General features: G+C 37.3%; 1 protein-coding gene across 5 annotated transcripts in view; it reads left to right on the forward strand.

Moving 5' to 3' along the window:
* The window catches only part of CNOT6L (CCR4-NOT transcription complex subunit 6 like), a 127738-nt gene extending 119270 nt beyond the window's left edge, over positions 1 to 8468 (forward strand). For all 5 annotated transcript variants that reach the window (XM_073237424.1, XM_073237422.1, XM_017665766.3 and 2 more), the window contains one exon: positions 1152 to 8468. In XM_073237424.1, the coding sequence (XP_073093525.1) occupies positions 1152 to 1364 (213 nt within the window). In that variant the 3' untranslated portion in view covers positions 1365 to 8468. The remainder of the gene's footprint in view (positions 1 to 1151) is intronic.
* Positions 8469 to 15031: the final 6563 nt, after the last annotated feature.

A 15031-nucleotide genomic window follows, 5' to 3' on the forward strand; every position in this document is an offset into this window, starting at 1 on the left:
AAAACTACCCTGACCCTTTTAACCTGTTTCCTTAAAAAGTCACTGCAAAACTAGGCATTAGCTGAAATGAAGGGATAATACCTTTTACTAATATCATTTCTTTACTATTTGGACTTGGAATATTAATGGCAGAAAGGTTCAGGTATTTACTGTTGAATAAGATCCTCTCCCTCAAAAGAACTATTTTGTTATTTTAGTCTTAGTTATGTAAAAATCAACAAATTTGAGGTATTTGTTTACAAAATTTAACAATGTAAATTTTTTTCATTAAGAGTTTTTTTTTTTCTTTTTAAGTAACCCATCTCACTGTGGTACCACTTAAGTACTAGGCAAACTCATATATAATATTTGGAAAGAGGTACTCTTAGTCTGGAAATACCTCTTCATACTTGGGGCTCAGGTTCCCTTGCTATAGATAGGAAGAAATTGGATTTTACTGTCTTGCATACACAGCCTGGGACAATAAAAGCACACTAGTTTTGAAACTTTACTGGTCAGCTAAAACAACTCATCTAGCTCTGAGACATAGAATTGATATATATGTATGGGTCCCTGCTGAATGTTTTTTGCCTAAGGTATTGTTAGGCAGCAAGGAATCCAGAATTTATGGTATACCAGAATTTGTGAAAATGAGTATTCTAGAACATGTAACTGTATATGATATATTGTGTGGTGTGTGTGTACTAAATCTGGGGAAGTTGAATGAGCAAATCTGAAAATGTGCTTTACCTTGGGTTCATTCAGATGTCTTTGGATAGCTTGATATGCAAATAATTGAAAATAATTGTCATTAAAAGAATTGTCATACTTTTTCATTAGTTATGTACATATTCATATAAAAACAGCTTATTGTAACTGGTAGTGCAGTTTCCATAATGTTTATACTGATACATTAGATTTCACTAACTCAAACCAATTCTAAAGGTGCCTAGACCTAATTTGGTGTGTTTAGCTTCTCAGTTTACTTACCACTTATGCACAAATGCAGGGCTTTATAATTTACTTAGACCCATTGTCAACACAACAGACACCAGAAGTACAGATTACTCAGGTATTTGGCTTTTATAAATTATTGTTCTTTATATATCTTGAGTTTTTCTCTTTTCTAAGCATGTATTTTTCTTTTTCTTCCAACCCCAATCTCTTTCCAGGGCGTGATTGACTACATTTTCTATTCCAAGACTCATATGAACGTGCTTGGTGTCCTGGGGCCTTTAGATCCTCAATGGCTGGTTGAGAACAACATCACTGGGTGTCCACACCCTCACATCCCTTCAGACCACTTCTCACTGTTAACACAACTTGAACTCCACCCTCCATTCCTGCCTCTTGTCAATGGTGTTCACTTGCCTAATCGGAGGTAGTGGAGTACTGCCCCGCAAGGACGGGGGCGGGGGGATCTGTTGCTATGGACCTGTACAGTTGTAAATCAAAGTACGTAGGAGTGAAGTATGGCCATCCTTAAGCTGCTTCTTCCGGTTTCTTTCATTATGTGTTTGCTGTAAGATTTTGTACATTTTTGTGCATATTGGTATCATTTGGCACTAGGGCTGGAACCAAAGTTTTAACTCTCTCCCCAAATTTTTAATTTAACATGTTTTTAAATTGAACCTTTGTATTATATTAGAAGTCAGCATTCATAATTGATAAATCACCATTTTGAGGCCCAACAACAGTGTATTTGTTTTTCTGAAACAAATACTTTCTTTTGAATGGTTTCAAATCAGCCAGCCATTTTTGTAAAAGGCGATTTTTAAAAATTACAGGATTTTAAACCGAGTGATGGCTTGCCTTGAAGGGAAAATTTTCTTGGATTTTTGTTTTCCATTATAATAAACTGAATTTTGGCTTCCCTAGTCATTTGTACATTAACAAAGTGCTTAAATTTGCTAGATCTGTACATAAACTATGATGTAGCCTTTAGCTATAATAAGAAAAGTTGAGAAATTAAAGATGGTTGCACAGTATGCTTTCAAAATCAAGTATTTAACAGCATATGACAGTTTGTTGGGCAAACAGTGGTTTTTTGTTTTTTTTGAGGAATCACTATTTTGTTACCCTATTAGTTATATAGCCTTACTAGAAGTATTAATTCTAAGCTTATCTTTCCAGTTTACTTATAGGGAAACAACGGGTAATTTCTACTGCCACACATCTTGAAAATAGAATTTGGTATATATTTAGGATGCCCACAAATTAGTGTTCAGTATTTCATCGTTCCAATCCACCTTTTCTGCCTGGTTGTGTTAGAGAACAGACATTATATGATCTATAATCATTTTTGCTGTTATAGTCAGATGTTAAAAAAAGAACTACTGAATGAAAAGGCCCTGATCAAAATTACAGAAGGGGAAAGCCATACAAATATTTCATGTGTTTCCCAAAGTAGGTCAAGTGGCTGTTGGTTTTGGCTTTTTGAGGTGACAGTGGAAGGATTTGGGGGAGAGAGGGAACAAGGAATAGTGAAAAACCTTGGATCATTTTTCCTGACTCTAGTTGCCAAATGGCCATTATATGCTTTTAATCTTTGTTTCCGTTGTCTGTCAGGGAAGTTGAACTAAGAAGCTACTGGTTTATCCCCAACTGTCGATGCTCTTTAGGTATGTTGAAATCCTTTTTTTTGCCCAGGAAGGGTCAGTTGAAAATCTGTGACTCAAGAGGCAGTGGACATGATATCATTTTCTGGGGTAAAAAATTGGTTGGCTACTTGATGTTAATTATGGCACAGTAACAGGAAAAGGTTGTGTCTGTGTTTTTAAGTTTTTCTTTATTCTGCTTTTTTGCTGCTATTAAGAGTTTTCTGAAAGTTATATTTTAAACTTTTCATGCACTTTACTGTTTCTAGGCTCAAAATGTGATATTTTTAATAAATAAGAATTTTTCCATTATATGAATGAAATTTTAAAATAAAATAGCCTATATTTGTGTCTCACTAATATATAAAGTACAGGTCAAATTTAAATTATTTAATTAGTTTTTAAATATATACAATTTGTCTCCTCTCTCAAACTGACATCTTAGACTGTTTCATTAGTTTTAAATGATGCATTTCCTTTGGTCATTTTATACTAATTTCTTCCATAGTAAATTAATCACTCTATATAAGATAATATTTCCCTGAAGGATAATTTTAGTGGGACAAGGGTGGTGGGATGATGTAATATCATATATAGGTTTGTATCAGAAGGGTTCTGTAAAGCCTAAACTCCTTTTTAAAAGTGCCTAGTGATAGAGGCATTGTTTGTCATCTATGATAATTGGGATGTCATTATAGTTGAGTGAAGTTTGATGTAAATAAAATATTCTTTTAAAAATGTTAAAATGCTATAATAAACAAAGAAACAACCCTTAAGATGACAGATTTTCCTCAGTGTGCAGGTATCCCTTCTTATATACCTCAAGCATTCAACATCTAGCCATGCAAATTGATTTTCTGAAGCATAGTACTGGAAAGTAGAATAGCATGAAAAACTTAATTTTGTGGACATTACCTTTTTTTGTAATCAGCTACTGTATGTTTTTTTAAAATCTTGTTTTGGGTGGGTTTTCTGCTCTGGAGGTATATGCACTAACAAAATATTTTCCTCCTTTCATATACGCATGTTAATTAGCAACGTGAGCAATATTTCCTACCATACTTCACTCCCAATATTTTTTGAGATGTTTGTATAAAATGGAATTTAAAGTTCACTTATGATTGTATATGAACCACAGAGGAGCCCATTTATTAATAAAAAAACCTTTTTTAATAGTTAAATGTAGAGGGAAAAAATAAAAAACATTGGGAAACATTGTAAACAGCTTAAGTTTATTTTGTGTATGATTGAGGCACTCTGTTGCAGGAAGGTGTGTAATTGGGTTCTCTCTGCTTCCAAATGCACTCTTTCAAACCATTCATTATCCTGTGTATTTTTAATGTGGTTTTAGTAAATGTTGGTAGTAGCTCTGTTGAAGTAGGTAATTGTGTTATGTTTTGGGTGGCACACACACTTGGGGCATGGTAACCCAGATTTCATGTGCACGGTTTCCCTTTAGCCCACTGCCCAAATTTCACACACCCTTCACCCTTTGTTCCCTTTGTAAAAGGAGTGGTATCTGTTTTGAGCTGCCAATTCAGATGATCAGAAATGCTGCTCTCCTCAGTATTGTCTCGTTAAAACGCATGCCACTTGAAATTTTGGTAGTGAGAAGCCAAAAGAAAGAGGTGAATAACAGATGGTATATATGTATATATATTCAGTGAAAGTAAAATATTTATGCTCAGATACTTTCTAGTTCTCAGAATATGTTAATAAGCTTTATGCCATGGGGCTGCTGCATATTTTATCTGAAGATAAAAAAAAATTGGGCATTTTTTAATTGTGATAATGTATTTTTTTTAACTGTTAAATATGATTTCCGATATTTGTCTAAGAACTGGAGTGTTCTTGAAATTTTTTAAAACAGTGTTGTTTGAGGAAGGGAAACTGCACTGTGTACCATTACATCAGTCATATATGCATGTCAAGTCACCCACTCTCAGGCATCAGTATCCGCCTCATAGCTTTACACATTTTGATGGGGATTATTGCAGCATCCTCAGGCCTGACATCTGGGAAAGGCTCAGATCCACTTACTGCTCCTTGCTTGTTGACTTTGTTTTGAAATAATGTGCCTGGTGTCAACTTCTAAGCAACAGCACTGCCTAAAAGCAAGCAGAGAACAGAATCCCAGCACCATCCTATAGGCAACTTTTTAGAATTCAGATACAGTAAATCTGTTCCAGATTTATGATGTTTTATGTGAAAAAAAATTTTGTATGATGTAGTCGAGTATTTTTGTTTCATTTCTTCGATGTAAGGCGTGTGAATGTTCGTTTGAATATCACATGTTAAAGTCAGGTATGACACAGTGGGTTTCGAGACCAACTTTCATCCCCTCCCATTTGCCTTGCTCTAAGCTTTCTTTTCAAATTATATTTCCAGTATTTATAGGCAAATATTTAATTTTACTAATAAGCATCCTGTGTGAATGTATTAAAAAAGCCACTGTGTTTTAGTGTTGTAGTTGGCAGAAATGTATAAAGCTTCATTTCTTATTTGTCCCTGTTCTTTTGTGTTTTAAAGTTATTAAATCACAGAGAAGCAAGGGAGAAAGTTGAAAAATATCTAAGGTTCATATCACTTGATTCCAGGGTGTGCTATATTAGAATTAAGGATGTGGCACATTAAAACTGGAATGGGGGCAAACATACTATGTTACACTTGAAAATTCTATCTCCTAAATAATATATTGTTAAATGGGTGAAAAATTAAGTTTGCATTTGCATTTCCAAGAGTTTGTAAAATTTGCTAATGCCATTTATACTTGCCAATCAAATAGCAAGGAGTAGTGAAAGCACAAGAGAAAATAGGTTGTGTTCTTTGATGGAACCCGAGACATACAACTCATCATTTCCAACACAAGGCTAGGTTTTCTAGCAATAGGAATTGGCTATGTCCAGTACTTAACAGTACGTAACTTATTTCTCTATTCTTAATTCTTGAGGGAATTTAGTAGCTTTGTAAAATGCACTTAATGATCAGTAGCTTTGGTCACAGAAAACACCATCAGTTTCTGACATATTCGGCAGGCCATAAGAATAATGGCTTTATAGCAAGCAAAGACTTTATGACACGTTTTCAAAATAGCACTCATATACATACATATATATATTGACAGAAATGTGAATTCTTCTATTTGTAAGGTACTCTCTCCCACCTGCCCTCCTGTAAAAAAAAATCACCTTTCTCATGTGTGGATATTTGTTTAATATTTTCCTTCTGAATTTTATCATGTTTGTAGAACTCTGAATTAACAGGTAGACAAATTAGGGAAATCAGAATATTTTTCTAAGCCAGGAACTTCAACCAAAGCTTTAAATTTGTAGATAAAACTTTTATACTTATGGTTGGTTTGGGCATTTTTAGTTATTTAATGTAAGCATATCACCAAATTGAATTCAAACGTAAGTAAATTAGTACATTTTTAACCTGGCTTATTTACCAAAGTTGTAATCTCTTTAAGAACAGGATGCCAAGAGCATCTTTCATTTTATGGAATGATACACACATCTTTATTGTATAGGTGTCACTTTAAAGCTTGAGAGTAAGAAGGGAAAATGAAAGTCCTTACACCTATTCTGCAGGATGTTCTGAACAAGATCCACAGAAATAAAACAAAACACGTTTTTTTTCAGAAGTGGTAAGGGACAGCATGGATGTTTCTTGTTCTAACCAAATACCTTCTTTATGTAAATTTCTCTGTAAAATCACAAGTCCTACAGCAAGAAACAGGGAGATAACCGGAAAAAGCCTAGTTAATAATTTCTTTTGGCATAAATATTTTTGGTTAGCCAGTTATTCTTGGAACCAAAGGAAAACAAGCATGTTGAGGTTTTATTCAACAAACATTAGGACATTGAAGTAATGGAATGTTTTTAAGTCAAGTAGATTTCACTTTCAAAGAAGATGAAATAAGGACATTTCCACCTGTTAAATGTTGATTTTTTTATGGCACATAGTATAAACTGAATAGCAGTGTGCTGAAATTAGAAGTGTCATCAGAAATAAATCAAATTATAAAAAGGGTATGCAAATGCAAAGTGATATGACTCTTTTGGCACATTAAGTAGTATGGTATATTTAGCTTTCAGAAACTTTCAAAAGGCATAGTTTGGCACCTACTGTAGTTATTTTTGTTATTAGAACAATCTTCCTGAACTTAATTTCCTTGTTTGTATGTCTGTCATTGTAAAACATATGACTCATGGCAGCCCTCTCAGAAAGTGGTCCTTTCATACTCATTTCAATTTTGTGTTAATATTTAATTACTGACATGACTGTATTTTCTTTCAAGCTATCAATGGGTGTTATATTCCACATTTGTTTAATTAGTTAACTCACACAATTGGCTCAGTGTTGATGTGTCAAATAATGACTTTGCTTCTTACCAAACAGGCTTAGTTTCTTGCCACTTGTTTCAGTCTTGATGCAGTGAATGATGAAGTAGTCTGGGTGTGTGTTTATTCAGGAACTGTACTATCCTTTCTCTGTGCTTAAATTGCTAAAAATACATTTCCCTTCCCTGTGAAATACCTGAGCGGTGCTCTGCCAACTTTTTGTGGGGAGGGGTTTGGATGGCTGTGTTACTGCACACTGGATCTGGAATTGTTCAGTACTGTGAGTGGCAAATCTCTTAAACACCAGCAGCACTGAGAAGTGCACTATGGGCATTCGTACAGTTGTCCAAATGCAAGCAAGTCTTTCATCGAGGAATGCAATTGAAGAATAGATTCATTGGAGTACTAGGAATATTTTGAGAAGGATGAAAGCCTCATCTTTGTTTTTTGTTGTCTCTAGAGTGGGATGATACAGAGGGAGTTACTTTAGTTGTAAGAAGAGGACTGTGTATACACCTTTTCTCTGCAAGGGCCAGGGTGTTGTTCAGATTCACTATGGATTAGTTTACATCTATTATGATGTCTCTGAACCATAAAATAAGTGCCAACTAATTGTCCATGAGATGATCTATTCTTCCACTCAATTTACTATTTGAATAGGAAAGCGTTCGTTTATTCTCATTACTTGGCATTAAATCAATAATTTGTAGTTCTGCATACATTTGAGTCATTATGTAGCCTATAAAGTGTTTTTATAACTAATTTAATGGTTGGAAAGTAAAGCACATGAGTTTAAAAGTGAGCAAGATACTTTGGTGATTTTTTTCCCCCCTGAGTACTGGGTAGTTTCTATTGATACTATTCCAAAACAAATTGTTCTAGGCTGTGTATTTACTTTGCTTATGTCCAAAGAAAAAGCCAAACTAAATCATTTCATTACTGTGGTCTAAGAATCAGTTTAAACTTTTAAGATTTTATTTCTTTCTCTTTTACGTAGGAGATTTAATGAAGTGCCATGTAATTGAAGCTTACTAGTGTTTAGTGTTTAATGTTTAATAGACTGGTTCTGTGGTGGTCTAATCATTTAACACTCTGTCATCCCTGGAGAAAATGGTTCTGCTTTTACTGAACACATTCTCTCTGACAAAATCACCAGCTGCTTTATTTTTCTATTTATTACAGTTAAACAGTTGATGAGGTTTAAATCTCAACCAAACTGCTCAGCTGAGATGTTTTTCACAATAGACACTGTACAAAATGTGCGTGCAAAAGGACACAGTTGGGTGGTAGTATTTTTTCATTAATGTGAACATTGACTAAACAAAGCAGTCCTGCCTTTTAAATCTTGTGGCAGTTCAGAAGGGAGGTGCTTAAGAACCTTAACTACTATGTCAGATGACAAAATACTTTTTTCCATTTTGGAGATTGGGTACTGCTCACACATGATGTATAGGGCTAAATATATGCTTGTTTCCTCGCACCTGTGTACTTCCCCTTCTCTCCCTCCCTCCCTTTCCTGTAGGCAATAAATGGCCATTTTGCAACTGCATAGCTTTGTCTTGTTTTTATTACTCTTTCTGTGTGCAATGTAAGTGCTTTTAGGTCATTACATCTCTTGTAAAGTGAAGTAGGGAACCAAGGTGATTCAGGCAAGATAAAATAAACTGATATTACCTTTTTTTTTTTCTGGTGAAAAGTCTATCACTACTTAATATGTTGTTTAGAATAAGTTTGGAAGTTAGTCATGCGACTTGCTTTGGCTGAAGAAATCTGAGCAGAGGGATATGTGTCACTTCTGAGTGGGGTGTTAAGAACCAGTCTGCAATTTGGCATATTCCCTTTTCTTGCCTTTGTGATCATAGAAGCATATATTGAAACAAATCCTATATGCTTGAGTGACTGTTCAACATAGCTCCCCTGCTGAACACAGGACATTTAGCATAAGTGAGAAACTCCTGATGAATCTCAGTATCTTAATACAAAAGGGTTTGTTCTTATAGCCCATCCTGACTGATAGACAACCATCAGACACATATGCTAAATTACCAATTTTATCAGTCTCAACAGGTGGATCTCCAAACACCTAGAATAAGTTCATTCAAACATTCACATACTTACTATGAACAAGGTGCTTTGGGGGATATAAATAGGGTTAGGCTCCCCATTCTACGAAAATTCACATTCCAAACTCTTTTATTTATGACAACAGGACAAAATACTGAAGTGGTTTAGTCTGAGTAAAGGTATCTTAAATCTTAGAATCTGGGAAGGAGAGTGGGAAAAAGCAGTGAAATAGGAATTCTGAAAATTATGTTTAGGGATATTCAGTTGAAAAATGATTTTGAGATACAGTTTGAGAACAGATTATTCTTGAAGAGTGTGAAACAAAACTGAGCTGTTGAGCTTAGTAAGTGCTTGAAGATAACAGCATATTATTTTGGAACACATTGCTAACATAACAGATCTCTAGGTTGAAAAGCTCTATGCCTTCTGATTGGTCCTTTCCGGTAAGTATACAATAATCTGTATCCTTACTCACTGCCCCTAAGGACCCTCTTCTTTACAGAAGCCTTAATGTTGGCCAGCCTCTCTGAAATCTTCCAAAAGTAGAATCACTCACCCCTGAAGTGGATTTTGAAGGGGTCAGGTTTTAGGGTGCTGCCTTACTGAGAAGATACTCCTAAGATAGAGCAACCAAGACATTTACCAAATGTCCTCACATTCCACCATGTGACCTTGGACAAAACGCATCCTTATTGGTAAAATGGTTATAAATAATCTCATGAACTGGTTCTCTCAAAAAGCAAGACAGGAGATCACTGGAAGATGGCGGTGTGAATAGTTCAGAGGAAATCTCCTCCCCAAAACATATATATTTATGAAAATCCAATAAATACAAAAATTCCTAAGAGACACCAGTGGATGCAGTACAACAGCCAGGATACATCTACATCTGCAAGAACCCAACATCACACGAAGGGAGTAAGATACAAGCCACGGCCAGGTGGGACCCGAACACTCCCCCACCCCAGAACCTGGCAGGAAGAAAGGAGTCGCAACGGGGAGGGAGTGAAAGCCCAGGACTGCTAAATAATCAGCTCTAGAAATCCATACCTGGAGCGCAGACAAAAGGTGCACGGGCTGTGGGATATCAGAAAAACGGAAAAGCAAAACCTGTGGGCAGGTCCCCGCAACCAGCACCCCTGAGACAAAAGAAAAGCGAATGCTTTCTGTAAGTCTTAAAGAGACAGGGACCCCATAGCTGGACAAAGTCGTCCCAGCACACTTAGCTAGCAGCTGGGAATCCCAGGAAACCTTAGGCGCCCTAAACCCCGGGGAGGCAGTGCAGCTCTGAAGCCCCTCACGGCACTAAGCAGCCTGCCGGTCATTCCCCCAACTGGCGCAGACCACAACACAGCAGCCCAGTAGCAGGAGAGTGACAGCGTGTGCTGGGGGTGGCAGCGCCGGAAGGGACCGGGACCAGATTGCGTGTGCCAAAGGCAACAGAGGGGACAAGGAGAGGCTTGTGCGAGCCCGCAGCGGTGGCAACCGAACAGCCGGGGTTCAGCTCATGCATACCGGCGGCAGTGGAGCCAGAAGAGCTCAGTAGAGGCCCGCGTGGGAGAGCCCTGTGCACACCTGCACCAGAGGGAGCAGGCGCGCTCCCAGCAGCCAACCTGAATCCCAGCCCAACACACAGCTGCCCGGGCCAGACCCAAAGGTCACTGCTGGCACACAGCAGCCTGGCAGGGGCGCCACTATAATGGAGGAGTGCACCTGGCGAGCCTGCCACTCTGCACAGTGCTCCGCGCTGCTCTGACAGAGACCCCACCCACAGCAGCTTAGGGGACTAACCCGGTGGCTGATCCAGGAGTGCGGGTAACCGACATAGGCAGCGGAGAAGGGCAAGGCATCCAGCAAGCAGGAAAGTATTTTCTTCTCCCAGCTGACACACCCGCAACCTGCCTACAGCCACTGCTATCACCATGAAAAGGCAAATAAATTTAGTCCAGTCCAAGATAGTTCAGACAACACCTGAGAAAGGATCTGCAGAGACAGACCTAACCAGTCTCCCTGAAAAAGAATTCACAATAAAAATCATAAACATGCTGACAGAGCTTCAGAGAAATATACAAGAGCTAAGGGATGAAGTCCGTAGGGAGATTACAGACATCTCGAGGGAGATTACAGAAGTGGAACAAACTCTGGAAGGATTTATAAGCAGAATGGATAAGATGCAAGAGGCCACTGATGGAATAGAAACCAGAGAAGAGGAATGCATAGAAGCTGACGCAGAGAGAGATATAAGGATCTCCAGGAATGAAACAATATTAAGAGAACTGTGTGACCAATCCAAAAGGAACAATATCTGCATTATGAGGGTACCAGAAGAAGAAGACGGAGAAAAAGGTATAGAAAGTCTCTTTGAAGAAATAATTGTTGAGAACTTCCCCAAAATGGGGGAGGAAATAGTTGCTCAGACTACGGAGGCACACAGAACTCCTGAGAGATGGTACCCAAAGACGACAACACCAAGACACATAATAATTAAAATGGCAAAGACCAAGGACAAGGACAGAGTATTAAAGGCAGCGAGAGAGAGAAAAAAGATCACCTACAAAGGAAAACCCATCAGACTATCATCAGACATCTCAACAGAAACCTTACAGGCCAGAGGAGAATGGCATGATATATTTAATGCAATTAAACAGAAGGGCCTTGAACCAAGGATACTGTATCCAGCACGATTATCATTTACATATGAAGGAGGGATTAAACAATTCCCAGGCAAGCAAAAGTTGAGGGAATTTGCCTCCCACAAACCACCTCTACAGGGTATCTTAGAGGGACTGCTCTATATGGGAGCACTCCTAAAAAGAGCACAGAACAAAACACCCAACACATGAGGAATGGAGGAGGAGGAATAAGAAGGGAGAGAAATAATCATCAGACTGTGTTTATAATAGCTCAATAAGCGAGTTAAGTTAGACAGTAAGGTAGTAAACAAGCTAACCTTGAACTTTTGGTAACCATGAATCTAAAGCCTGCCATGGCAGTAAGTACATATATTTCAATAATCACCCTAAATGTAAATGGACTGAATGCACCAATCAAAAGACACAGAGTAATAGAATGGATAAAAAAGCAAGACCCATCTATATGCTGCTTACAAGAGACCTCAAACACAAAGACATGCATAGATTAAAAGTCAAGGGATGGAAAAAGATATTTCATGCAAACAACAGAGAGAAAAAAGCAGGTGTTGCAATACTAGTATCAGACAAAATAGACTGCAAAATAAAGTAACAAGAGATAAAGAAGGACATTACATAATGATAAAGGGCTCAGTCCAACAAGAGGATATAACCATTATAAATATATATGCACCCAATACAGGAGCACCAATATATGTGAAACAAATACTAACAGAATTAAAGGAGGAAATAGAATGCAATGCATTCATTTTGGGAGACTTCAACACACCACTCACTCCAAAGGACAGATCCACCAGACAGAAAATAAGTAAGGTCACAGAGGCACTGAACAATACACTAGAACAGATGGACCTAATAGACATCTATAGAACTCTACATCCAAAAGCAACAGGATACACATTCTTCTCAAGTGCACATGGAACATTCTCCACAATAGACCACATACTAGACCACAAAAAGAGCCTCAGTAAATTCAAAAAGATTGAAATCCTACAAACCAACTTTTCAGACCACAAAGGTATAAAACTAGAAGTAAATTGTACAAAGAAAACAAAAAGGTTCAGAAACACATGGAAGCTTAACAACGTGCTCCTAAATAATCAATGGAGATCAATGACCAAATTAAAATGGAGATCCAGCAATATATGGAAACAAATAACAACAACAACACAAAGCCCCAACTTCTGTGGGACGCAGCAAAAGCAGTCTTAAGAGGAAAGTATATAGCAATCCAAGCATATTTAAAGAAGGAAGAACAATCCTAAATGAATAGTCTAATGTCACAATTATCAAAATTGAAAAAAGAACAAATGAGGCCTAAGGTCAGCAGAAGGACGGACATAATAAAGATCAGAGAAGAAATAAAATTGAGAAGAATAAAACAATAGAAAAAATCAATGAAACCAAGAGCTGATTCTTTGAGAAAATAAAATAATTAAGCCTCTACCCAGACTTATTAAGAGAAAAAGAGAGTCAACACACATCAACAGAACCAGAAACGAGAAAGGAAAAATCATGATAGACCCCACAGAAATACAAAGAATTATTAGAGAATACTATAAAAAACCTATATGCTAACAAGCTGGAAAGCCTAGGAGAAATGGACAACTTCCTAGAAAAATACAACCTTCCAAGACTGACCCAGAAAGAAACAGAAAATCTAAACAGACCAATTACCAGCAATGAAATTGAATCAGTAATCAAAAAACTACCCAAGAACAAAAGCCCCAGGCCAGATGGATTTACCTCGGAATTTTATCAGATACAGAGAAGACATAATACCCATTCTCCTTAAAGTTTTCCGAAAAATAGAAGGGGAGGGAATACTCCCAAACTCATTCTGTGAAGCCAACATCACCCTAATACCAAAACCAGGCAAAGACCCCACCAAAAAAGAAACCTACAGACCAATATCTCTGATGAACATAGATGCAAAAACACTCAAAAAAATATTAGCAAACCAAAATCAAAAATACATCAAAAGGATCATACCCCTTGACCAAGTGGGTTTCATCCCAGGAATGCAAGGATGGTGCAACATTCAAAACTCCATAAACACCATCCACCACATCAACAAAAAGAAGGACAAAAACCACACGATCATCTCCATAGATGCTGAAAAAGCATTCAACAAAATTCAACATCCATTCATGATAAAAACTTTCAACAAAATGGACTTAGAGAGCAAGTACCACAACATAATAAAGGCCATATATGATGAACCCACAGTTAACATCATACTGAACAGTGAGAGGCTGAAAGCTTTTCCTCTGAGATCGGAAAAAAGACAGGGATGCCCACTCTCTCCACTGTTATTCAACGTGGTACTGGAGGTCCTAGCCTTGGCAATCAGACAAAACAAAGAAATACAAGGAATCCAGATTGGTAAAGAAGAAGTCAAACTGTCACTATTTGCAGATGACATGATATTGTACATAAAAAACCCTAAAGACTCCACTGTGAAACTACTAGAACTAATATCGGAATACAGCAAAGTTGCAGGATACAAAATTAACACACAGAAATCTGTAGCTTTCCTATACACTAACAATGAACTAATAGAAAGAGAAATCAGAAAAACAATTCCATTCACAATAGCATCAAAAAGAATAAAATACCTAGGAATAAACCTAACCAAGGAAGTGAAAGACCTATACCCTGAAAACTACAAGACACTCTTAAGAGAAATTAAAGAGGTCACTAACAAATGGAAACTCATCCCATGCTCCTGGCAAGGAAGAATTAATATCATCAAAATGCCCATTCTGCCCAAAGCAATATACAGATTCGATGCAATCCCTGTCAAATTACCAACAGCATTCTTCAACGAACTGGAACAAATAGTTCAAAAATTCATATGGAACCACCAAAGACCCCGAATAGCCAAAGCAATCCTGAGAAGGAAGAATAAAGTGGGGGGGGGATCTCGCTCCCCAACTTCAAGCTCTACTACAAAGCCACAGTAATCAAGACAATTTGGTACTGGCACAAGAACAGAGTCACAGACCAGTGGAACAGAATAGAGACTCCAGACATTAACCCAAACATATATGGCCAATGAATATACGAAAAAGGAGCCATGGACATACAATGGGGAAATGACAGTCTCTTCAACAGATGGTGCTAGCAAAACTGGACAGTAAGAGAATGAAATTGGATCACTGTCTAACTCCATACACAAAAGTAAATTCAAAATGGATCAAAGACCTGAATGTAAGTCATGAAACCATAAAACTCTTAGAAAAAAACATAGGCAAAAATCTCATGGACATAAACATGAGTGACTTCTTCATGAACATATCTCCCTGGGCAAGTGAAACAAAGGCAAAAATGAACAAGTGGGACTATATCAAGCTAAAAAGCTTCTGTACAGCAAAGGACACCATCAATAGAACAA

The sequence above is a fragment of the Manis javanica genome, chromosome 5 (assembly GCF_040802235.1).
Source record: "Manis javanica isolate MJ-LG chromosome 5, MJ_LKY, whole genome shotgun sequence".
In the NCBI taxonomy this organism is placed as follows: domain Eukaryota; kingdom Metazoa; phylum Chordata; class Mammalia; order Pholidota; family Manidae; genus Manis; species Manis javanica.